We start from the raw sequence: 25514 nt of genomic DNA, 5'->3' as shown, positions 1-25514 counted from the left end.
AGGATCCTTATGGCTGCTCAACCAAATTTTGAAGAAGGTCAATCTACGTATAGACCACCCAGGTTCAATGGGCAATACTATAGGTGGTGGATGAAAAGAATGTATGATTTCATCATGGATGAAGATTCAGAGTTGTGGGATATCATATGTGATGGTCCTTACATCCCAACACAGGTAGTTGGAGACCTTCCATTGACAATGACAAAGACCAGAAAAGAATACACTGATACAGACAAGAAAGCCGTGGAGAAAAATATTTGTGCCAAGAAAATTTTGGTATGTGGAATCGGACCTGATGAATACTATAGAATCTCTGCTTGTGAAACTGCCAAAGAGATATGGGAAGCTTTGCGAACAACACATGAAGGAACCACTCAAGTAATCAATCTAAGATTGAAATGCTCTCTACCGAATATGAACTCTTTAATGAAGGACTATGAATCTATTCAAGACATGCACACAAGATTCACCTCTATCATAAATGAGTTACACTCACTCGGTGAAATCATTCCTTGGAACAAACTAGTGAGGAAGATTCTCAGTATCCTGCCAAGTTCTTGGGAAAGCAAGGTGAATGTTATTACTGAAGCAAAGGACCTACAGGAGTTGACCATCGACGAGCTGGTTAGAAATCTGAAGACCTATGAGATGAAGAGGAAGATAGACAAAGAAAGAAAAGAACCTGGTACTCAAAGTTGAAAGCAATGACTCAAGTGAGGAGGACAGTGACATGGCTTACTTAACCAAAAGGTTTCAGAAGATTGTCAGAAGAAATGGAGGAATACTGAAAATGGGCAACTCTAGAAAACCAAAAAACTATGATCTCTACCACAAGTGTGGAAAGTCAGGGCACTTCATCAAATATTGTCCTCTCCTGACGCAAGAACATTCCAAGTACAACCCTGAGAAAGCAGCCAAGAAGAACTCGGTTCCTGACAAGCACTTAAAAAGGAACAGATCTGTTGACAATGTAGTGAAACAAGCTCTTGTAGCATGGGGAGAATCCTCTAGTGAGTATGAAGATGAAACTGATGTAAGTGAAAACTCCATGATTGCTGTTGAAAGTGAAGAAAATGAATATGATTCAATATTTGCTTTGATGGCCTAATCAGATGATGATGAAGATGATGACAATAGTGAGGTAAATTTCAAGGATGTACAGAGAAATCTGAAATCCTACTCTCCTAAGAAACTCATTTCTTTAGCTAGTGTACTGATTGATGCCTATCATAGTCTTGTGGAGGATAAGGATGCCTTGACCTTAGAGCTAGGAGAAGCTGAACAAACTAGATATGATCTGATAGTGTGTGTAGTTGATCTAAAGGAAACCATTTGTGAGTTGGAGAAAGAAAAATTTGTTTTAACCGAAAAAATTGCCAACATAGAACATGAAAGAGATGACTTAGTGGTGGTAGTTGTTGACCATAAGGAAACCATTGAGAAATTTAGTAAAGAAAAAGAGGCCTTAGTGAAGAGAGTGACTGAGATTGAGGAATAAAGAGATGATCTCTTGGTAGTGATTATAGACCTGAGGGAAACAATAGAGGGACTAGGGACTGAGTCTAAACCTAGAAATTCTGGAAAAGGAAAAGAGGTAGCCAGTGAGGCACACATTAGGCTTGAAAACGAGTTGAAGGTTGTGAGAACTAGCCTGTGTGTTGAAACTGAGAAAAACAAACATCTCCAAATTGAACTGGAAAGAGTAAAAAATTATCTTGAAAAGTCCTTAAAGTGGACCTGATCCTCAGAAGCTATCACTGCCATATATATTAATAATGGTGGAAACAGGCAGGGAATAGGGTTCCAAAGGGAGAAAACCCCTTAGAACCCCCATAGCAAGTATGTTACTATACCGGATAACTGGTTGTGTACCCATTGTGGGAACAATGGACATTTCAAGGAAAATTGCCAAGCCAATGTCTAGTCTATTCAGAAAAACAAAGTGTTTGCTAAAAATGTAACTTCTAAAAAGGGACCAGGTGCCACCCACAAAAAACGTATATTACCTGCATGGACCAAGAGAGCTCTTATTCATCCTCTTGCCTACTACAAGGGACCCAAACTTGTTTGGGTTCCTAAAACTAACTCTTGATTTCCTTGTGTAGGGAATAGTGAAAGAAAGCAGTCAACAATGGTTCATGGATATTGTATGTTCAAAGCATATGACTGGAAACACCATTGACTTCCTTTCACTAAAATCTCTACAAGGATGGAGTGTATCATTTGGCAATGGGAAAAAAGGGTACATTCTTGGAGTTGGAAAAATCGAAAAATCAATCACTCACTCTATTGAGAATGTGTACTATGTCAATAGTCTTAAGTATAGTCTCTTGAGTGTCTCTCAGATCTGTGATAAAGGAAAGAAGGTGGAGTTCTTGTCCAGGATATGTACAGTTACTAATATGGTAACTGGTGAAGTGGTACTTGTGGCCAAGAAATACAAGAACATCTATGATGCTGATTTCGAGTCTATACAAAGTGGTGATCTGAGTTGTTTGAAAGTTGTTGATGATGATGTTGAACTTTGGCACAGAATATTAGGGCACGCAAGCTTTTCTCTTCTAAATAAACTAATTCAGAAGGACCCGGTCCGTGGTCTGCCCATGTCAAAGTTCAAAGTACAGAAAGTGCGTGATGCTTGTGCTAGATCAAAGCATGTGAAGTCCTCTTTTAAGTTTAAAAAGGATGTCAGCACCTCAAAGCCACTCGATCTTCTTCGTATGGATCTGTGTGGCCCCATGAGAGTGCAAAGCAGGGGAGGAAAAAGCTACATCTTTGTGATAGTGGATGACTACTCCAAATTCATATGGACTCTGTTTCTTAGAACAACAGATGAAACCTTTAAGGTATTTGTGGTTTTTGTGAAGAAAATCCAGGTGAAGATAGAGTCTGGAGTAGCATGTATCAGATCAGATCATGGTACAAAATTTGATAATTCCAAATTTGATGAGTTCCGTAATGAAAATGGCATTACCCACAACTTCTCAGCCCCAAGAACTCCCCAGCAAAATGGAATTGTGGAAAGGAAGAATAGAACTCTTGAAGACACGGAAAGAACAATTCTGATCGATAGTGAGATTGCAAAGAACTTCTAGGCTGAAGCTGTCAACACTGCCTGCTACTTGGTGAATAGGTGCATAATCAGATCTCTCCTGAACAAAACTCCCTATGAGTTGCTGAATGGAAGGAAACCCAAGCTAACTCACCTAAGAACATTTGGGTGCAAATGCTATGTTCTCAATAATGAAAAGGATCAGCTTAGTAAGTTGGATGCCAAGAGTGATGAAGGAATCTTTATGGGGTACTCTTCTCAAAGCAAAGCTTACAAGATATACAACAAGTGGACTCAATGTGTTGAGGAAAGTATTCATGTAATCTTTGATGAGTCTTATCCCTCTTGTGAGAAAATATCAAGGATAATCAAGATGGAGAGCCCTTACTAGTTCCTGGTGAAGTCATTGACATGACAAATGGAACAGCAGACATGATGAGCCAAGTGAAGGAGCCAAGTGGAGACAATACTGCCTCTTCCTCAAGAGAACCAGGTACCTCAATTACAACCACTGAAGCTAAAGAAAGAGTGGTCGATGCAGTGTAGGGTACTCCACAAGTACCTTAGAGAAGAACATAAGGGAACCATTTAGATATACCCAGCTCCTCTACAAATGAACCTCAAATTCTCAACTGGAAACACAAAAGCTCTCATCCTCTTGACAACATAATTACCCCTCTAGATTCTGGTGTGCAGACCAAATCAAAAGCCAGAAATTCACTTGCCTTTTCAACCTTTATTTCACAAATATAACCCAAAAATATCAAGGAATCCTTGAAAGATGCAGATTGGATTACAGCCATGCAAATGAGCTGCATCAATTTGAAATGAACAATGTATGGCACCTGGTACCTAGACTCTCAGATCGAACCATTATAGGAACTAGGTGGGTATTCAGGAATAAGCTTGATGAACATGGAAACACTACAAAAAATAGGGTCAGGCTATTAGTTCAAGGTTACAATCAGGAGGAAGGAATTGATTATGATGAGACATTTGCTCCGGTTGCTCGCGTAGAAGCTATTAGAATCCTAATCATTTTTGTATCTCATATGGAATTCACTCTATTCTAAATGGATGTCAAAAGTGCATTTCTGAATGGAATTCTTAATGAAGAAGTCTATGTAAAGCAACCTCCAAGGTTTGAATGTCATGAACATCCTGAATATATGTTTAAACTGGAAAAATCATTGTATGGGTTGAAGCAGGCTCCTCGAGCTTGGTATGAAAGGCCGTCAAAGTGCCTCTTAGAAAATAGTTTCACAAGAGGGAAAATTGACAACACCTTGTTCTTAAAGAAATGGGGAAGGAACCTGTTCATTGTTCAGGTCTATGTTGATGATATCATTTTTGGCGCAACAGCTGATTCTCTATATTAAGAATTTGCAAAACTCATGGGAAGTGAATTTGAAATGAGCATGATGGGGGAGGTGAATTTCTTCTTAGGTCTTCAAGTGAAGCAGTCAACGAAGGGTACATTCATTTGTCGGCAGAAATACATCAAGGAGATTTTGAAGAGGTTTGATATGGAAGCATCAAAGGTTATAGACACTCCCATTGCTACGGCTACTCGATTGGACATGGATGAAACTGGATCTCCTATAAATCAAACTATGTATAGAGGCATTATTGGGTCTCTTCTTTATCTCACTACTAGCAGACCCGATATTATCTTCAGTGTGGGGCTATATGCAAGGTTTCAATCAAATCCCAAGGAACCTCATTTGAAAGGCTGCCAAAAGAGTTTTGAGATACCTTAAGGGAATACATGACCTGGTCCTATATTACCCCTCAGGTGACAGTTTTAATCTTATTGGGTATGCTGATGCTGACTATGCAGGTTATCTTGTGGACAGGAAAAGTACTTCTGGAATGGCTCACTTTCTAGGATCATGTCTCTTCTCTTGGGGCACAAGGAAGCAAAACCCAATGCCTCTTTCAACAGCTGAAGCAGAATACGTAGTTGTTGCCTCCCGTTATGCTCAACTCCTATGGATTAAACAGCAACTGGAGGATTTTGGGGTATTTACTAATTATGTGCCTCTTCTATGTGATAACACCAGTGCACTCAACATGTCCAAGAATCTAGTTCAACGCAAAAGAACCAAGAACATTGATGTGAGGCATCATTTTCTGAGGGACAATGTGGAGAAATGGCTTATCTGTATGAAGTTCTACAGTACTGAAGATCAAATTGTAGATATATTCACCAAAGTATTGAGTAGGGATCATTTTGAAAGAAATAGGGTGAATCTGGGGCTATTGAAGCCTAATTGAGAACCTAATTCCCATCAGTTGGCTATGAAAATACCTTTAGGTAAAATTAGCTAAAGTATTTTCTGGCCAAGTCTAACTCACTTCAATACCGTTGCAGGTAAGCATGCATGATGATTATAGAAGCTGTAGATGCATTGCAGGGTGATAAAAGAGGATTGAAATTTTCAATGACAGGTCAAGAACTTGATTCTTGTATCAAAGGTTAGTAGTTCTATGAATTCTTTAATACACGCCTTAAAAAATTACACATATCAACTGCCATGTCATCCACCTTTTCAGACTCTGCTATCACATATTTTCACTTCAAATCGTTCTATCTTCCTCTGAAATGTTGCAACTCTCCAAGAACAACTACCGTTTCAAAATCGGTTCCCATCTCTCTCTTCATAATTATCCTCTCTCATTAAAACCCCTCTCTTTTCTTCACAGACCATAGTCATCGCTTAGAACTTCTCCAAAGAATTTTCTCTCTATCTCTTCAATGACTGACACAAACTCCAAAATTCCTGCCTCAGTCATCACTAACACTGAAAACACCATTGAGTCCTCCATCTCTGATGAGTCTTTTGTAACTATTCCCGTCCTCATCACTGAAATCACCCCTAACCTAGATTTCTTGTCACTCTCCAGTTCTAAGGTGACTATCTCAGAAACCCCTAAAGTCATTGATCATTCTTCTCTATCTTCTGAGATTCCTATTGATTAAGGGAAAAATGGAGAACAAGGTAAAATTCCTAAGGTCACAGAGGTTTCCGCCATTATTGCTTCAGATTCTGTGGTAGCCATGAAGCCTATTAAGGATTAAATATAGAGACCATCTTTGTGGTATCTGATGATGGAGTCTTACATGAGATGATTTCTGGTGCACCCATGTCTCAGAGGAACGAGACATAGGGACTGGTGGGAGAAAGAGCCATGGTGGATGTTGAAGACTCTGCACCAGCAGAAACTACTGGGCCCTCTTGTGAGGAACCTGACCCCTCTCCGGAGGAAACAGGTCAGGGTTCTCACTCCCAGGCCAGTTCTGCTCCTGCATCTTCTCCTCTATTTGTTGTTGAGCCCTTAGACATTTTAGTCCCTGAGATAAGGTCTAGTGATGAGGAGGATCAAGACAACATTCCTTTTGATGCTTTCATAATCAAGCGAATAGTAGTTTCCAATCCTGAGTTTTTTACTAAGCGACGTACTACTAGGTTGCAAGCAAAGGTAGCCTATGACTCTTCCTTTCAAAAGAGCAGAAAGAGAAGTAAGAATAAAAAGAGGAGACTAGTAAAAGACAATGAAATAGTGTGTGATAAGGCTGTCCCTGTGATGGAAGTTGAGGAGGAAACAATAGAGGAACCTAGTTCCTTAGTGTGAAGGTCCCAGAAGAAGAAGCAATCTACTTTAGTAGCGAATGTTACAACCCCCAGTTCAAAATTAAAGGATGTTGTGAGTGAGCTCTCAATTTCTGATGAGGACGTGTTGGTCAAGTCTAAGGGAAAAGCAAATCAAGTGGTGTGAAGTCTAGTAAGACAAAGCTAGAACCTGTTAAGAACCTATTTCTGTGAAAAGGATGAGAGGTGAAACCAGTTCTGCTTCAGAATGATTAAGGCACCAAAAAGTTCTGCTGGGTTGCACTTTTGACCCAGCAATTTCTTATATGGCTGGTATGAGACAAGTCCTTGCAATGGTTGAGTTTCAACGGTGGGGGCATCTGTTCCAAATGGATGCACCCAAAGTGTATGAGGATGAGGTTCAAAGCTTTTATGTCAGCCTCTTTCCTGTTGATACCGACCACATTTGTGCCTTGGTGAATGAGGTGTATATTGTGTTTGATGTGAGTCTACTTGGGGATATTCTTAAAGTCCCTACTATTGGTGTGTCTAGTGTGAAAGATGTGTGTGGGTCTAACTTCCAGAATGTTGTGGTAAAGGATAATCCAAACCAAAAGGGGGACCAGGTTCATAAGAAGGCATTACTCCCTGTTTATCAGTCGCTCTTCGAGTTGATGAACAAAGTTATGTTACCTCGTGCTAAGAGGAGGTCCATGACTTCAAATTCTGACTTGTTTCTAATGGAGCAACTGGATGGATTTACCCCTATGAACTTGCCTGTTATCATGATCGAACATATGCAGAAGGTAGCAACCTTCAAGGATGGAAATCATGGTCTTCCATATGGGTTTCTACTTAAGCAAGTGTTTAAGTTTTTCAAGGTGCCATTGAAAGAAAAAACTTGAAATGATGTAAGAAATACTTTAAAAACCTCAAAAATAGCACGGATCCAAAGTAGATCTAGGGAGAAACAAGAAAACCTCGAAATGGCATAGGGTTTCAGAGAAACCCTAGAAAATGAGAAAGACTTAGAAAAGGGGCTGGTCCGAGTCGAGATGGACTCATAAGGCTAAGACACGCCGGAGATGAGCCGGAGATGGCCGGATATGGCCGTAGAACTTGAACCGACAAAGGTCCAGGTTCGATTCTTCGTGGTCAAGGCCATGGAACTTCAGTAATCAAGTGTGAGGAGCCTTAGGAGACTGGTGGGTAGTGAAACCACCATGGATTTAGGTCAGAAAATGGCCGGAGAAGGTGAAGGGAGCTCATCATAGAGGCGAGGAGGTGGAAGGTTCCAGAGAGAGCGAGAGATAGAGAGATAGAGACGAGTGAGTGAATGAGAGGGGATTGGGGGGTCATTAGGTTAAAAAAGGAAAGGGCAAACGGGGGCCGTTGATTAAAACAATCAACGGCCACGATTTTAAAATGGGATCCGGGCGGGTTTGTTTAGTTGGGTCTATGTAGGGTAGAAATGAAATTGGGTTGGGAATTGGGGGGTTAGAATTAGGCTGTAATTGAAATCAAAAAGAGGCTAAATTTGAAATAGCCATTTTTTCCTTTTGAATTTATAAAAATAGTAAAAGATGTTAAAAATCAAATTAAAAATACTGGGTTGATAAACAATATGTAGGTATTAATTTAAAAATATTAGGATTGATTTTGTAATAAAAATTGCTATTAAATCTAGAAGTAGGCTAAAATTGCAATTTCGTGCAATTTTAGTTTAAAAATACCAACTGGACTTGTAAAATTATGATAAAATCATGTAAATTATATTTTGACATAAATGTGAGAGTGAAATAAATTATTCACCAAAATGGCAAGTTTTGTGAATAATTAATGGATTTTATAGTGCACAATAGGCCATAGGTCTTAACAATTATTTAAATTGCCAAAATCTTTTGGGGTGCTCATATATGCACACATATGATATTTTGAAAGTGTTTTGAGTATATAAAATATATAGGGAAAAATTGGGTATCAACAGGTAGTACATCAATAATCTCTCAGCTTATTAATGCTCAAAATAGTGCAATTGAGGAGATTCGAAGGTTAAAGGCTAGGAACACTATCCTGGAAGGTCAGCAAACCCAAAGGGTCCCAGAGTCAAATGAGGAGATGGTTTGTTTGACAAAAGAAAATGTTGATTTCAGGGCATAAGTGGAAAACCTGAAAGCAGAACTGCTCAATGAGCAAAAGTCGGTGAATGACCGAATAGACCTAGTTCTCCAAAACCTTGCTGCAGCTTCCAAGCCCTCTACTCCTAGTGCCACCTAAACACCCCTTTCAGTGACCAGATTCTAGATTGTCTATTTTTGTTGTTATAACTTGGCAAATATTTTTGTTTCTTTTGTTTTGATGTGGATGGGATGTATTAGTACTGCTACCAGTTTCAACAGTCCAATTTTGTCTTTGCTTTATAAGCAAAGGCATATGTTTTATATATAAAAACTATCCTCTTTTGTTATCTACATGCTTGAATTCTCTGTTTCTCTTCTCTATCATGTTGTGTGCACAGATGTGGCATGAGTTAGCTAGGCTATACTTCTTTATGATGTTTGTCTGCTTGTATATTTTTAATGATGCCAAAAGGGGGAAGTATAATTGAAACAGGGATTTGATTAAGGGGGAAGCATAAAGTCAGAAGGAACTTATGAAGTTCCTGTTATTTAATCTGGTGTATTTTGTTCCTAAATCCAGTATTTTGTTGTCTTAGTTGAGTTGTAACTTTGTAATTGTTCATATTGTAATTCCTAAATTGCTTAGCTAGAAGCATTACTTAGGAACCCCTTTGTAAAACCATAAACTCTTTGTGTTTGTGTAGTGACTAGAGTTAGTCATGAGTTGAAGTCTTTGTAATAGGTGTATTGCAAAGTGACTTGTAATAGGTGTATTAGAGTTAGTGAGGGATTAAGAGTTTAATTCCTAAATTGCATAGGTTGTAATCTAAAAGTTGCTCATAGTGAAGTTGAAATACTACAAGTGTAGGTCGTGATTTTTTATCCCCCTGAGCAGGGACTTTTCCACGTAAAATTGTCACGACCCGGATTTTCCACCTTCGGGAGTCGTGATGGCGCCTACTCGTAGAAGTTAGGCAAGCCACTAAACATAGAAAATTTCTAACTTTTTCATTTTTAACCGTTTTTAACAATCTGAATTAACAGGTATCTAACATTTAGATATTAAAGATAAATGAAATCAAGCGGAAGACTTAATCTAATATAATAACCAAGACCAACACGATAATGACAACACACATCTCTACCTGGAATCCGGTATCACAATATCACGGACGAACTAAGATTACTACAACAAATGTCTGAAAGAAATACAATCTGTCTCGAAATCTAATGAAAAATGATTACATAATAAAGTAGAAGAGAACGTCGGGCCTGCGGACGCCTGCAAGACTACCTCGGGATCTCTGGATGGACTGAAGGTAGGCTCCCTAAGTTCTACTATCCAAAAGCTACTCCGGAATCTGCACATAGTGCAGACTATAGCATCAGCACAACCGACCCCATATGCTGGTAAGTGCCTGGTCTAACCTCGGCGAGGTAGTGACGAGGCTAGGACCAGACTTCACACAAACCTATGCAGTTATATAATATACAAAGAAAAATAAACAGGAATAAACAATTAACATGTGGAGGGTACATGTTACGGGGGAAATATTGAATCCAGCAAAACTTAAGAGAAATATGAGAGAACAATTCAAGATTTACAACAAAACTATAATAACACTGTTGCGGCGCGCAACCCGATCCCTATCATTTAACACTATTGCAGCGTACAATCCGATCAATTTATATCACTGTTGCGGCGTGCAACCCGATTTATATAACACTATTGCAGCGTGCAACCTATTCCATATATAGTATTGTTTCAGCGTGCAACCCGATCCAACATAACATTGTTGTGGCGTGCAACCCGATCCAACATAACATTTATATACCTTTAGCAACAACCATACCAAGAGTCCCCGCGGGGGATCAACAATAAGCTATACTATCCCGACAAGGGATTCGACAGTAAAAGTAAATACGTCCCGGCGACGGAGAAACAGCTATGACCAATCTTAACCAACTTCTACTCATCTCAGCTAACACCAATACTCAATTATAAGTAATTTCCACGAAAACAAACTTAATCATTGCTCAATATCGAGAATCAACAATTAAAGCATCTGTAGTACTATTTAAGAACACAAAATAAATTGCAATTTAAGACTCACGGTCATGCTCGACACAAACATATAGATACTTGTCACCATGTCTGTACGTCGTACTCAACAAGAATCAAATAGCAAATAGGACACAACTCCTGATCCCTCAAGCTAAGGTTAGACCGAACACTTACCTTGAACTTCCATGACCAACTCAAGCCTCACACACCGCCTTTCCTTTTGAATTTGACTCCAAATCAATTGTATATAGACATAATCGACTTAACAACATCAATAAATGCTAAACAATCCAATTCCAATGCTTAATTATAGCTTTCCCATCATTCTTCTCAAACCGACAAAAAGTCAAAAATTGACCCCGTGCCCGCTTGGTCAAAACACGAGGTTCGGAAAAAAATCCGATCACTCATTCCCCCACGAGCCCGAATATTTTATTTTGAAATTCGACCCCAAAACGAGGTCAAATTCCCAAATAATCAAAAAGCCCTAACTTTACCAAATCCCTAATTTTCTACCCTTAATCTCATGTTTTAGGCCTAGAAATCTAGTGGGTGTTGATAAAAATGGAAGAAAATGAGCTTAGGATTACATACCTATGAAGATATGGTGAAGTTCCTCTTCAAAAATCGCCCAAGAGGTGTGGAGAAGATGAAGTTTATGAAAAATGGTGGAAATCCCGTAATACATTCTGTTTTTGGAACTTAAAATAACTGGGCGAATTTGCTCTATGCGTTCGCGATGAGCTAGGCTTGAGAGACCTTCACATTCGTGGAAATGGGCTCGTGTTCGAGGAGAACTAACTCCTCGAGCCTTCGCGTTCGCGTCCAGGTGGTTGCGTTCGCGTCCAGGTGGTTGCGTTCGCGTAGGTATAATACCCCCCTGCCCAGGCTCATAAGTCATCATGTTCGCGTATGTTGGGTCGCGTTCGCGAAGGGTATCCTCCCTTAGCCTCGCGTTTGCGTCACTAGCTTTGCATTCACGAAGAAGAAATTTGGCACCTGGGTGATTTTCCTTACGCATTCATGAGTGTGCCCACGCGAACGTGAAGAGAAAAATCCCTGGGCACTGAACAGCAAAAACCTGCAACTTTTATGAGTTCAAAAACCTTTCAACACACACCCGAGCCCTCGGGGCTCCAAACCAAACATACGTACTAACTCAAAAACATCATATGAACTTATCTATGCGATCAAATTGCCAAATTAACCCCTTAAACAATGAATTAAACCTCAAAATCAATGAAATATTTTAAAACTTCTTAAAAAATCAAATTTTGCATTTAAGGTACGAATCACGTCAAACGGATTTCGTTTCTTGCCAAACTTCACAGAATTATCTTAAATCACATATAAGATCTGTACCGAGCGTCAGAACCAAAATATGGGCCCGATACCAAAATTTTCTAATTAAAATTCATTTCCAAATCCTTTAAACAATTTCAGAAAACAATTTTCTTTAAAAATTCATTTCTCGGGCTTGGGACCTCGAAATTCGATTCTGGCCATATGCCAAAGTCCCATATTTTCCTACGGACCCTTCGGGACCGTCAAATCACGGGTCCGTATCCGTTTACCCAAAATGTTGACCAATGTCAAATTAATTCATTTTCTAGTCAAAATTTATCATTTTTCACAGATTTTGACATATAAGCGTTCCGGCTACGCACCTGAACTGCGCATGCAAATCGAGGTGATGCTAAAAGAGGTTTTTAAGGCCTTGGGGGAAAAGATCGAAGTCTAAAACAACCGTTCGTCCTCAAACGGATAGAAGAAGGAAGTACCTGAGTCGGGGAAAAGATGGGGATAACGGCTCCGCATATCAGACTCGGACTCCCAGGTCGATGCCTCAGCAGGCTGACCTCTCTACTGAACACGAATAGAAGGAAAACTCTTCGATATCAACTGACGAACCTGTCGATCTAGAATAGCTACCGGATCTTCCTCTTAAGACAAGTCCTTGTCCAACTGGACAGTGCTGAAATCTAACACGTGGGGTGGACCGCCATGATATTTCTGAAGCATGGACACATGAAACACTGGATGCACGACTGATAAGCTCGGTGGAAATGCAAGTCTACAAGCCACCTCTCCCACTCGATCAAGGATCTCAAACGGGTCAATGAACCTAGGGCTAAGCTTGTCTTTCTTCGCAAATCTCATCACACCCTTCATATGCGGCACTCAAAGCAAAACTCGCTCAACGATCATAAATGCTAAATCACGAACCTTGCGGTCGGCATAACTCTTTTGCCTGTACTAAGCTGTACGAAGCCTATCCTAAATGATCTTGACTTTGTCCAAGGCATCCTGAACAATATCCGTACCCAACAACCGAGCCTCTCCCGGCTCAAACCATCCAACCGGAGATCGACATCGCCTACCATATAAAGCCTCATAAGGAGTCATCTGGATACTCGACTTGTAGTTGTTGTTGTAGGAAAACTCTGCTAAAGGCAATAATTGATCCCACGAGCATCCAAAGTCAATAACACAAGCTCAGATCATATCCTCCAAAATCTGAATGGTCCGCTCGGACTGCCTGTCCATCTGAGGATGAAACGTTGTGCTCAACTTAACCCACGTGCCCAACTCTCGCAGAACTGCTCTCCAGAAGCGTGAGGTAAATTGCGTATATCGGTCCGAAATGATAGACACGGGCACACCATGAAGGCGAACAATCTCCCGGATATAGATCTCAGCTAACCTATCAAAAGAATAGGAGACTGCCACAGGAATGAAATGCGCTGACTTGATCAACCTATCAACTATGACCCATACTGCATCGAACTTCCTCCGAGTCTGCGGGAGTCCAACAACGAAATCCATAGTGATCAGCTCCCACTTCCACTCGGGAAGCTCAATCCTCTAAAATGAACCACCGGGCCTCTGATGCTCGTACTTAACCTGTAGACAATTCAAACATCGAGTCACATATGCAACAATATCCTTCTTCATTCTCGGCCACCAATAATGTTGCCGCAAATCCTGATACATCTTCGCGGCGCCCGGATGAATAGAGTATCGAGAGCTATGGACCTCCTCTAAAATCAACTCTCGGAGTCCATCCATATTAGGCACACAAACTCGACCCTGCAATCTCAAAACTCCATTATCACCTAAGGTAACCTGCTTGGCACTTCCATGCTGCAACATGTCTCTAAGGATGCACAAATGGGGATCATCATACTACCGATCACGGATACGCTCCAATAATGAAGAACGAGCGACTGTGCAAGCTAATACACGGCTGGGCTCAGAAACATGAAACCTCACGAACTGATTGGCCAAAGTATGAATACCCAAAGCAAGCGGTCTCTCACTGACCGGAATATAAGCAAAACTGCACATACTGGCCGACTTCCTACTCAAAGCATCGGCCACCACATTGGCCTTTCCCGAATGATATAAGATGGTGATATCATAGTCTTTCAACAACTCCAACCACCTCCTCTACATCAAATTCAACTCCTTTTGCTTGAACAAATACTGAAGACTTTTATGATCCGTGAACACCTCACATGCCACGTCATACAGATAATGCCTCCAAATCTTCAATGCGTGAACAATGGCTGCCAACTCCAAATCATGAACCAGATAGTTTCTTCTCATGAATCTTCAACTGCTACGAAGCATAGGCAATGACCTTGACATCCTGCATCAACACTGCACCAAGTCCAATACGAGATGCATTACAATAAACTGTATAAGGCCCTGAACCTGTGGACAAAACCAACACCGGTGCCGTAGTCAGAGCTGTCTTGAGCTTCTGAAAGCTCGCCTCACACTCGTCCAACCATTTGAACTGGGCCACCTTCTAGGTCAACCTGGTCATCAGGGTTGCGATAGATGAGAACCCCTCCACGAACCGACGATAGTAGCCTGCCAATCCCAAGAAACTCTGAATCTCTGTAGTTGATGCTGGTCTAGGCCAGTTCTTGACTGCCTCAATCTTCTTCGGATCAACTTGAATACCCTCTGCTGATACAACATGACCCAGGAGTGCAATTGAACTCAACCAGAACTCACACTTCGAGAACTTAGCATATAACTGACTATCTCTCAAGGTCTGAAGAACCACTCTAAGATGCTGCTCGTGTTCCTCCCAGCTACGGGAGTATATCAAAATATCATCAATGAAGGCTATCACGAATGAATCCAAGTAAGGCCTGAACACTTGGTTCATCAAATCAATAAAAGTTGTTACGGCATTTGTCAGCCCGAATAACATCACCAAGAACTAATAGTGCCCGTACCGAGTGTGAAAAACTATCTTAGGGACATCGGATTCCCTAATCCTCAACTGATGGTAGCCAGATCTCAAGTCAATCTTCGAAAATACCTTAGCACCCTGAAGCTGATCAAACAAATAGTCAATCCTCGGCCATAGATACTTATTCTTGATCGTAACCTTGTTCAACTGCCGGTAATCAATACACATTCTTATCGATTCGTCCTTCTTCTTAATAGAAAACATTGGCGCACCCCAAGGCGAAAGACTCGGCCTAATGAAACCCTTCTCAAGCAAGTCTTGCAACTGCTCTTTCAACTCTTTCAACTCAGGCAGGGCCATACGATACGGCGGGATAGAAATGGGCTGACTGCCCGGAGCCAAATCAATGGAAAAGTCAATATCCCTGTCGGGTGGCATACCCAGCAGGTTTGAAGGGAAAACCTCGGGAAACTCACAAACAACGTGCACAGAACCAATAGAAGGAACCTCAGCACTAGAATCATGAACATATGCCAAATAGGCCAAACACCCCTTCTCGACCATACGTCGAGCCTTTACATAAGAAATAACACTACGAGTAGAATAACCAAGAGTCCCTCTCCACTCAAAACGAGGTAAACCCGGTAAGGTTAAGGTCACAGTCTTGGCATGACAGTCCAAGATAGCATGGTAAGGTGATAACCGGTCCATCCCTAATATGACATCAAAATCGACCATTTCCAAAAAAAGCAAATTTATACAAGTCTCAAGACCTCCAATCACAACTATAAAAGAACGATGGACTCGATCTACCATAATAGAGTTACCCACCGGTATAGACACATATACAAGGGCACTTAAGGAATCACTAGGTATGACCAAATACGGTGCAAAATAAGATGACACATAGGAGTAAGTAGACCCTGGATCAAATAAAACGGAAGCATCTTTGCCACAAACCATAACAGTACTTGTGATAACTTCATCGGAAGCCTCAGCCTCAAGCCTGGTTGGAAGAGCATAACATCGGGGTCGGGCCCCACCACCTTGGAATACCTCTTTGGGATGGCCTGCAACTGGCTGGCCTCTACCTCTAGTGGTCGGAGCTCCACCTTTAGCACCTCTACCTCCACCTCTAGCACCTCTACCCCCACTTCTAGCTGGTTGGGCAGCCTATGGAATACCTGGTGCCTGAACCATAGCACGAGAACCCTGCTGCTGCGAGTGAGTACCCCCCAATCTCAGACAAGCCCTCCTGATATGACCATACTCACCATACTCAAAACATCCACCTGAGTGTTGCGGCTGAGGAAACTGAGACTGACCCTAGCAACCTGAATGACCACCCCGAAAACTTTGGAGCGATGGTGCACTGATAGGACCTAGTGGTGCACTGTAGGGCTGCTGATCAGAATATTGCATGTGAGAACCACGACCACCTGAAGCACCGTGAGAAACTTGAAGTGCTGACTGAAAGGGCCTAGGAGGATGGCCTCTACCATATGAATCCCTACCTCCAGACAAGGCACCAATGAATCTGACTGAATGATGTGGCCTCTTGTCCGACCCATGACTACCTCCCTGCGACAGAACCATCGCCACTCTCCTGGCCACATTAGCCGCCTCCTGGAAAGTAATCTCACTCCCAATCTCCCTAGCAATCTAAAGACGAATCGGCTGAATAAGTCTATCAATAAACCTCCTCACCCTCTCTCTCTCGGTGGGAAGTATGACAAGAGCATAACGAGCCAAGTCGATGAATCTGGTCTCATATTGGGTAACAGCCATGGAACCCTGCTAGAGACGCTCAAGCTGTCTCTGATAGGCCTCTCTCTTAGTGATGGGGAGAAACTGCTCCAGAAATAGCTGAGTAAATTGCTCTTAAGTCAAAGCTGGTGATCCGGTTTGTCTAGCCAAACAGAAATCCCTCCACCAAATCTTGGCAGATCCAGACAAACGAAAAGTGGTAAAATCAACCCCATTGGTCTCAACTATCCCCATATTCATGAGAACCTCATAACAGCTGTCTAGATAATCCTGGGGATCCTCAGTAGATGCACCGCTGAAAGTAGTAGTAAAGAGCTTGGTGAACCTATCCAACCTCTACAAGGCATCGGCAAACATAGCTGCTCCATCACCGGTCTGAGCTACCATACCCGGCTGAACTGCTCCAACTGGTTGAACTGCTGGAGTCTGAAACTGGGGAGCTACCTGCTCCGGGGTGTGAGTAGCAGGAGTCTGGGCTCCTCCTCCAGCCTAAGACACGACTGGTGCTACAGGAAGCATGCCTGCGCGGGTGACACTTTCTATAAGGCCCACTAGATGGACCAGAGCATCCTGAAGTACTGGGTTAGCAATAAACCCCTCTGGGAACTGAGCTGGACCTACCAGAACTGTTGGGGCCGGAACCTCATCATCAAAGTCAACCTAAGGCTCTGTTGCGAGTGCTGCTACCCTGGGCTAAGCTCTGCCCCTACCTCGGCCTCTAGCACGACATCGGCCTCGCCCTCTGCCCCTCGTGGGATCTACTGCTGGGGGCTCGGGCTACTAGTCTGTGGATGAGGAAGTGCGTGTTCTCGCCATCTGCAAAAGAACAGAGTAGAATTTCAATTAGCATTGAGAAACCAATCCGCACGATAGGAAAGAATAAATGTGGAATGTTTCCTAACTCTGTATTCTCTGGGGTTAAATACAGACGTCTCCGTACCGATCCCTCAGACTCTACTAAGCTTGTCAGTGAATTGTGAGACCTATGTAACCTAGAGCTCTCATACCAACTTGTCATGACCCAGATTTCCCACCATCGGGAGTCGTGATGGCGCCTACTCATAGAAGCTAGGCAAGCCACTAAACATAGAAAATTTCTAACTCTTTCATTTTTAATCCTTTTTAACAATCTGAATTAACAGGTATCCAATATTTAGATATTAACAATAAATGAAATCAAGCGGAAGACATAATCTAATATAATAACCAAGACCAGTGCGATAATGGAAACAAACATCTCTACCCGAAATCCGGTTCCATAATATCACGGACGGACTAAGATTACTACAACAAATGTCTGAAAGAAATATAATCTATCTCGAAATCTAATGAAAATAGAGTACACAATAAAGTAGAAGAGAACACCGGGCCTGCGGACGCCTGCAGGACTACCTCGGGATCTCTGGCTGGACTAAAGGCAAGCTCCCCAAGTGCTACCATCCAAAAGCTGCTCCAGAATCTGCACATAGTGCAGAGTGTAGCATCAGCACAACCGACCCCATGTGCTGGAAAGAGCCTGGCCTAACCCCGGTGAGGTAGTGACAAGGCTAGGACCAGGCTCCAGATAAACCTGTGCAGTTATTTAATATACATTGGAAAATAAACAGGAACAAAAGGAAATATCGAATCTAGCAGAAACTTAAAAGAAATATGAGAGAACAATTCAAGATTTACAACAAAACTATAATAACACTGTTGCGGCGCGCAACCCGATTCCTATCATCTAACACTGTTGCGGCGTGCAATCCGATTCATTTATATCACTGTTGCGGCGTGCAACCCGATCAAATATAACATTGTTGTGGTGTGCAACCCATTCCATATATAGTATTATTGCGGCGTGCAACCTGATCCAACATAACATTGTTGCGGCGTGCAACCCGTTCCGTATATAATATTGTTGCGGCATGCAACCCGATCCAACATAACATTTATATAACTTTAGCAACAACCATACCAAGAGTCCCGGGAATGGATCAACAATAAGCTACACTAACCCGGCAAGGGATTCGACAGTAAAAGTAAATACGTCCCGGCGAGGGAGAAACAACTATAATCAATCTTAACCCAACTTCTACTCATCTCAGCTAACACCAATACTCAATCATAAGTAATTTCTATGATGAAGTTATGGTGAAGTTCCTCTTCAAAAATCGCCCAAGAGGTGTGGAGAAGATGAAGTTTATGAAAAATGGTGGAATTCCCGTAATATATTCTATTTTTGGAACTTAAAATAACTGGGCGAATTTGCTCTATACGTTCGCGACAAGCTCATTGCATTCGCGATGAGCTAGGCCTGAGAGACCTTCGCGTTCGTGGAAATGGGCTCGCGTTCGCGTCCAGGTGGTCGCGTTCGCGTAGGTATAATACCCCCTCCCCTGCCCAGGCTCATAAGTCATTGCGTTCATGTATGCTGGGTCGTGTTCGCGAAGGGCATCCCCCCTTAGCCTCGCGTTCACGTCACCAGCTTCGCGTTCGCGAAGAAGAAATTTGGCACCCAAGAGATTTTCCTTACGTGTTCGCAAGTGTGCCCACGCGAACGCGAAGAGAAAAATCCATGGGCACTGAACAGCAAAAACCTGCAACTTTTATGAGTTCAAAAACCTTCTGAAACACACCCGAGCCCTCGCGGCTCCAAACCAATCATACGTACTAACTCAAAAACATCATATGAACTTATTTATGCGATCAAATCGCCAAATTAACTGCTTAAACAACGAATTAAACCTCAAAATCAGTGAAATATTTCAAAACTTCTTAAAACATCAAAATTTGCATTTAAGGTCCGAATCACGTTAAACGGATTCCGTTTCTTACCAAACATCACAAAATTATCTTAAATCACATATAAGACTTGTACCGGGCGTTAACCAAAATACGGGCCCGATACCAACATATTCTAATCAAAATTCATTTCCAAATCCTTTAAACAATTTCAGAAAATAATTTTCTTTAAAAATTCATTTCTCAGGTTTGGGACCTCGGAATTCGATTCTGGGCATACGCCCAAGTCCCATATTTCCTACGGACCTTCCGGGACCGTCAAATCATGGGTCCGGGTCCATTTATCCAAAACGTTGACCGAAGTCAAATTAATTCATTTTATAGTCAAAATTTATCATTTTTCACAGATTTTCACATATAAGCTTTCCGACTACGCGCCCGGACTGCGCACACAAATCGAGGTGATGCTAAAAGAGATTTTTAAGGCCTCAGAATGCATAATTCAATTTAAAAACAAGTGGGTCATCACAAAAACTCCATGTCTTATTTACTTACTGTTTTATTAGTATTCTCAGTGGAAACTCATAGAGGACCGGTACTCTATAGTTTGGTGGACCTATATAAACTATCAAGAAACATATGCGTTACAAAATTATCTTATGCTTTTATTTTTTTTCAAATTGCCTTGCCTTCTTCCCATTTCCTTTAATAAGGTTTTATGCCTCTGACCTGTTCTTGTTGTTCATTTGTTCTTTATGTCCAGGAACCACGACATAGACAGTGTTATTTGGATTTCATGCTAAACTTAGAGGTTGTTTCCACTGGGATTCAATTGTTATGTTGGAAGCTTAAATATTTAATCTTTTCATGTTATTTGTTCTTTCATAGTTTTATCTTACTGACTATACATGAACAGGGATGGTGAAGCTAACAAATATCTCATAGATGCTATTGCAAAGTTTGAGATCGAATGTCCTCCACCTCAAACAACAGCTAGATTACTTGAAAAAGTAATTTTTTTCCTGCCGTTGCTGTCAATTTCTGTAGATGCAACGTAGAAATTTGCTCTTCACTACTGGTCCGCTTATACTATATCTTTTGTGTCCTTGCTTGTAATACTTCTCTCTAGTGGGATATTTTTGATGTTCGAGAATCTTTCAGTTCCTGGGCTTTGTTTTAAGATGAATGAAGGAGACATGTGTTAACACTACTTTTGTTCTCAACCATCCCGAGATAATGAGTCCTTTGGCAAAGTGGCACAGATCGAAACGAGGCCTGACAGAACGTTTTGAATTGCTTATAAACAAGCATGAAGTATGTTGTCTTTCAAACTGTTTTTAGCACTCCCAACGCAAGATGTAATGTGCTTCTTCTCTGCTAAATAACTTGACAGCTTTAGTTGCACTGAATTGAATGACCCTGTTGTCCAACGCCAGCGTTTTGCTGATCGTATCTGTACAAAGTGTGCATCCTGATGGTGTTTGTGTTGTGTTGTGTTCATCCTCTTGTATCATTTCTCTTATGCAAAACTAATTTTAGCATAATTGCTGTCAACTCAGGACCCTCACTCAGGTGATGATGAAGCTATGGTACTGGATGAGAACTGTTGTACGGCTCTTGAGTATGGATTACCTCCTACTGGTGGTTGGGGATTGGGTATTGACCGACTTGTAATGTTGTTGACAGATACACAAAACATCAAGGTTTGTGCCTTGAGTTGTTTTCTCTGTTAGCAAGAAATACCAACTTATTCCAATCTATTTAGGAAGGTCAGAGTATCCCACATTGGCTGAGGGAATGGACTGTTGAAATGACCACTTTGTTCCAATCTATTTGGGTATATATAGTTGAACTCAAGGGTCATCTTATTTTAACTAAGATGAAATGATCATTCAGTTCCAATCAGTTGTTTCACATCCATTTCTAAATGAATAGTTAGTAATATCCATGTTAGTGGCTGTTGACCAAGCAGTGGCTTTGGGTGACCTACTTTTCGAATACAGTTTACTAGGTTGTTCTTGGGTGGGTTTGTGGGATGGGGTTTATCTTGGTGAGCTGTAGAAAACAAGTAAATGTGCTTGTAAACTTAGGCTATGATGTTATGTTTGAGCTAAGTTTTAGCTGTCAGTGAAACATATAGTATTTAAAATAATCATAGAGATAAATGTTGTTTATAACATTATGTATGTGAAGTCGATCTTTCTGTGGTGGAATAATATTGAGAAGTAAGAGAAGAATGAGTGCTGCTAGAAGTTGTTAAAATCCATGGGTGACTCCTCTGAAAATGCTTAGAGAGTTGAAGTAGCACAGGTTTCAAAAAGAATACTACTACAACAACAACAACATACCCATTAAAGTTCCACTAGTGGAATCTTGGGAAGGTAAAGTAATGTACGCAGACCTTACCCCTACCCGGAAGGATAGAGAAGCTGTTTCCGAGAGACCCTCGGAGGTTTCAAAAAGAATCTTGAGAATATATCCTTAAAAGGGCAGGGAGAGTTACATGATATTGCATTGTTAAATGGCAAGGGACTTGGGGAATTTTTACGTCTTTTACAGGGAATAAATTGGACAATGTCCAGAACTGTGGTTGGATGCTTGCTTGGCGTGAACGGTAGCTATAGAAGAAAAGCTATAAAAAACTTTTTCTCAATAACCGTGAAATCCCGTGGCACATACAGTTTGAAACTCAGTGTCTTTAATAAATTTTGTTGAGACATGGAAGTAATTTGATGAAATTGTTTGTATAATTTTAGTTTAGTTTGTTTGATTTTCATATAAGTTTTTTATTTTTCTATATTAATTGGCATATTTGGTGTAGCTTTCAAACAACGAAAATATTTTATTAACTTTCTTCAGTTTAAAAGTATGCTGTTTTTACTGGAATTTTATAATTTAACAAATCTATAAGTATAAAGTAAAATTTCTTAAATTAAATAGATAAATTATCCTAAAAATAAATTTCAAAAGACAACAGACTCATACAACCTTCGAAGAATTGCACTTGCCTTTTATAGTTATACTATTACTAATCATGAAAAGATTGTTTAAGAAAATTTCAACTTATGGTTCAACAACTTCGTCGTAAAACCAATAAAAGCTAGGATGACAACACCGTAGCAAAGCATCCACAATCGTTGTGCACCCCTTAAACGATTCTATGTCGACAACTAAAATGTTCACCTGGGAGACAATAACTTTATGATGCAACTTCTATTTTTTCATGTTAATTTCATTGCATTTGAAAAAGATAAGTGAAACATGAGACTAAGATGTCGAATTTGATAGAAACATTTACTAAATTACTAGTTGGCGGAGCGCTATAGTGTTCTAAGTAGAGGTGGAGCCAAAATTTCAATTTTATGGGTTCTTAATTTTTACACGAGGATTTCATGTGTTAATAATTGAGTTCTTAATTCAATTTTTTTTACATATTTAATAAAATTTTTAACATAAACACATTGTTCGAGCAAAAATTAACTTTTAGCTCCGCTCCTGATCCTAAGTGTGGTTAGGCGAACATTCCCTTTGCCAAAAAATAATTCTCTCTATATATGGTAAGTATTACAATTTGTGAATATTTATTAAAATTCAGATCAAGTGGAAAGTTCTGAGTTTGAACCTTGTTTGACTAAAAGGGTTACAATCTTTTTGGACAAAGCAATCAAAGATGAAGGGGTAAATCGTAGTTGAAGATAATTATCTCTAGACTAATAGTAGGTAAGGAGAAGAGAGTTGCAAAATTTCTTTGTATTCAAGATTATTTTATTTTTCGAGTGTCCCCCCCCCCCTACAAGATCTCTTTTCCCCCTTATATACTAGAGAGAAAACATTTAGAACTATAAGAAATGAAAAATACAAAGAATATTCGACAGAATATTCTCATTGTCTCCTAATGGGCTTACATTTCTACAAGGGTCGTACAGTTTCTGCTTTTGCCTTAGGGTCGTCTTCCTTGGGACGCCGATTCGAAGATACTCGGTCATTGGTCGTACTCATCATAGGTCGAAGTCAGTCAAATTTGGACCCATACAGTTAGTCCCTCCGCTTGTCGGGGTCGCAGCCGGATGTGTCCTTGATGAGTGGACCTTGTGCATTCTTTTGGAGAAATTTGACCTTTGGGAACGACATGACGTGGCCAACGGGGATTGCTCATCGTATTCAGCAAGATATCGTGGTACACTTCTCCGGGAAATGATGTCAACTTTGCGTGTGTCATCATTGCGCGGATTTTTGAGGTAGGGGCTGACGGCTTAGTGCTTCGATTCTTGTGCTACTTTGAAGTCTGTCGCCTCGGTTTTGGCGCCTCCCAATCCTACAAATAGGTGAAGGGTTTGATTTTTTGAAAAACTTTGGTCATTCCTCCTCTGGAATACCTCTTTCGTTATTCCTTGTTTGCTTTCATCTCTTTCTTCTCTTCTTTCGATCTTCACCCGAAGCTTCTTCTTCTTTCCTCCTTTTGTGTTGATACTCCTCCATAAGATATTATGTCGAGGTCTCGTTATTCTCGCGAGGAGGTTCCTAAAGCTGCCCCATCATCAACGATGCCTCCTTCTGATAGTGGAGACGTGGTGGTAGAAGAGAACAACAACCCTCCTATAGTGGAGGAGCTACTACGGAGGCACCCCTTTTCCCGGAGTGACTTCCTCAGAGATCCACCTCCCACTCCGAACCCCATATTTTCTGAGATGGAGAAGGTCCATATTGATGCCCTTCGTATAAAGTATAGCATTCCTGCTCATGCAAAAATGGTTCCAGCAGGGAGAGATTACGTGGACGTCCATAAACCTAGGTACTATGCTTTCTACGAGTACCCTTTTATGATCGGCTACACCCTTCCTCTCTTCCCCTTAGCAAAAGAATTCTATAGATTTTACCAAGTTTGCCCAGCACAACTTTTGCCATACACGCTCAAGGTACTTTTACTGTTGACTAAGTATGCAGAGTTGGCAGAATGTAGCATTTCCGTCCATCACCTTTTGCACCTGTTCACGCCTGGCTTCCTCAGGGGTACCATGATGCATTTGAGGCTTCATGGTATGAAAGGGCTGGTGGTCGGGACGGATGACTAGGCGAGCCACAAATTTTGGCACAAGTATTTCTTTGTCAAGATCGAACACGTTGTTTCTGACTCCGCCAGATTTCCAGAGCGATGGAACAGAACTCGTAAGTGCCGTCATTCGTTATGTTCCCCTCTCTTCTGTAATTACTGTAACTTTTACTTACTCGCCATTTTACAGCTATGGGCCGCCCGTCTCGCCCCATTGTGGGTATCAAGGATTGGGTAGCCCGCTTGTTGCCTCATGCAGCAAAAACTCGGACTTGGCCTGCCTTCGTGCAGCGTTATGGTCCTAAAGTTTCCTCAGGTAAATGACTTACTTACTACTTCGTTGGCCATGCGACCTTGCTTAATAGTATGACCTTTTGTAGTGACAGGCCGGGGAGCTTCTAGGCGGAAGGTGCCAGTTCCCACCTTTAGGCAAGCTGTTGCTACTGTGGACACGTAGTTTATCTTGAGCGAGTCTATTCGGGAGGGTCGTCCTCAACCTATTCAAGTGGGAGATTCGTCTCGAGTTGTGTCCACGAGGGAGGAGGCTTCTTCGGTACTGGCCTCACATCCTTTGGATAAATCTTCTAATGGGGACGAGCCGTTGGAGAGAAAAAAGAGGAGGCTGGAGCTGGAGAAGGGCGTGGCTACGGACGCCAATGGCAACAGAGCATCCCGGACGACCCTAGTGCCTGTATTCATGGCCGATGCTATTTGGTCGGGGAGATCTCCCCAAGTGGAGAGAGTTGGCCCGGGAGCCGGTTTAGTATGCTCCGTTGAGGGTGGTGCATCGTCTAATGTTGGAGGGCCTCATGTCGAGGATGGCGGTTCGGGTTTGGATATCTACCCAGAGGATATTAATGAATTCGTGGATCTCCATACCCATGTGGAGGTTAGGATGGACAGATCCGACCGTCACGTGGTAGTCCCGGGGAA

General features: G+C 41.4%; 1 protein-coding gene across 1 annotated transcript; it reads left to right on the top strand.

Moving 5' to 3' along the window:
- The first annotated feature begins 9 nt into the window (after positions 1-9).
- Positions 10-699, top strand: LOC138890612 (uncharacterized). The gene has a single exon (XM_070174016.1). It carries the CDS (start codon positions 10-12, stop codon positions 697-699), a length of 690 nt encoding a protein of 229 aa, XP_070030117.1.
- The last annotated feature ends 24815 nt before the right edge of the window (positions 700-25514 follow it).

The sequence above is a fragment of the Nicotiana sylvestris genome, chromosome 1 (genome assembly GCF_000393655.2).
Source record: "Nicotiana sylvestris chromosome 1, ASM39365v2, whole genome shotgun sequence".
Classification (NCBI taxonomy): Eukaryota; Viridiplantae; Streptophyta; class Magnoliopsida; order Solanales; family Solanaceae; genus Nicotiana; species Nicotiana sylvestris.
This window is presented reverse-complemented; position numbering and strand designations above follow the sequence as displayed.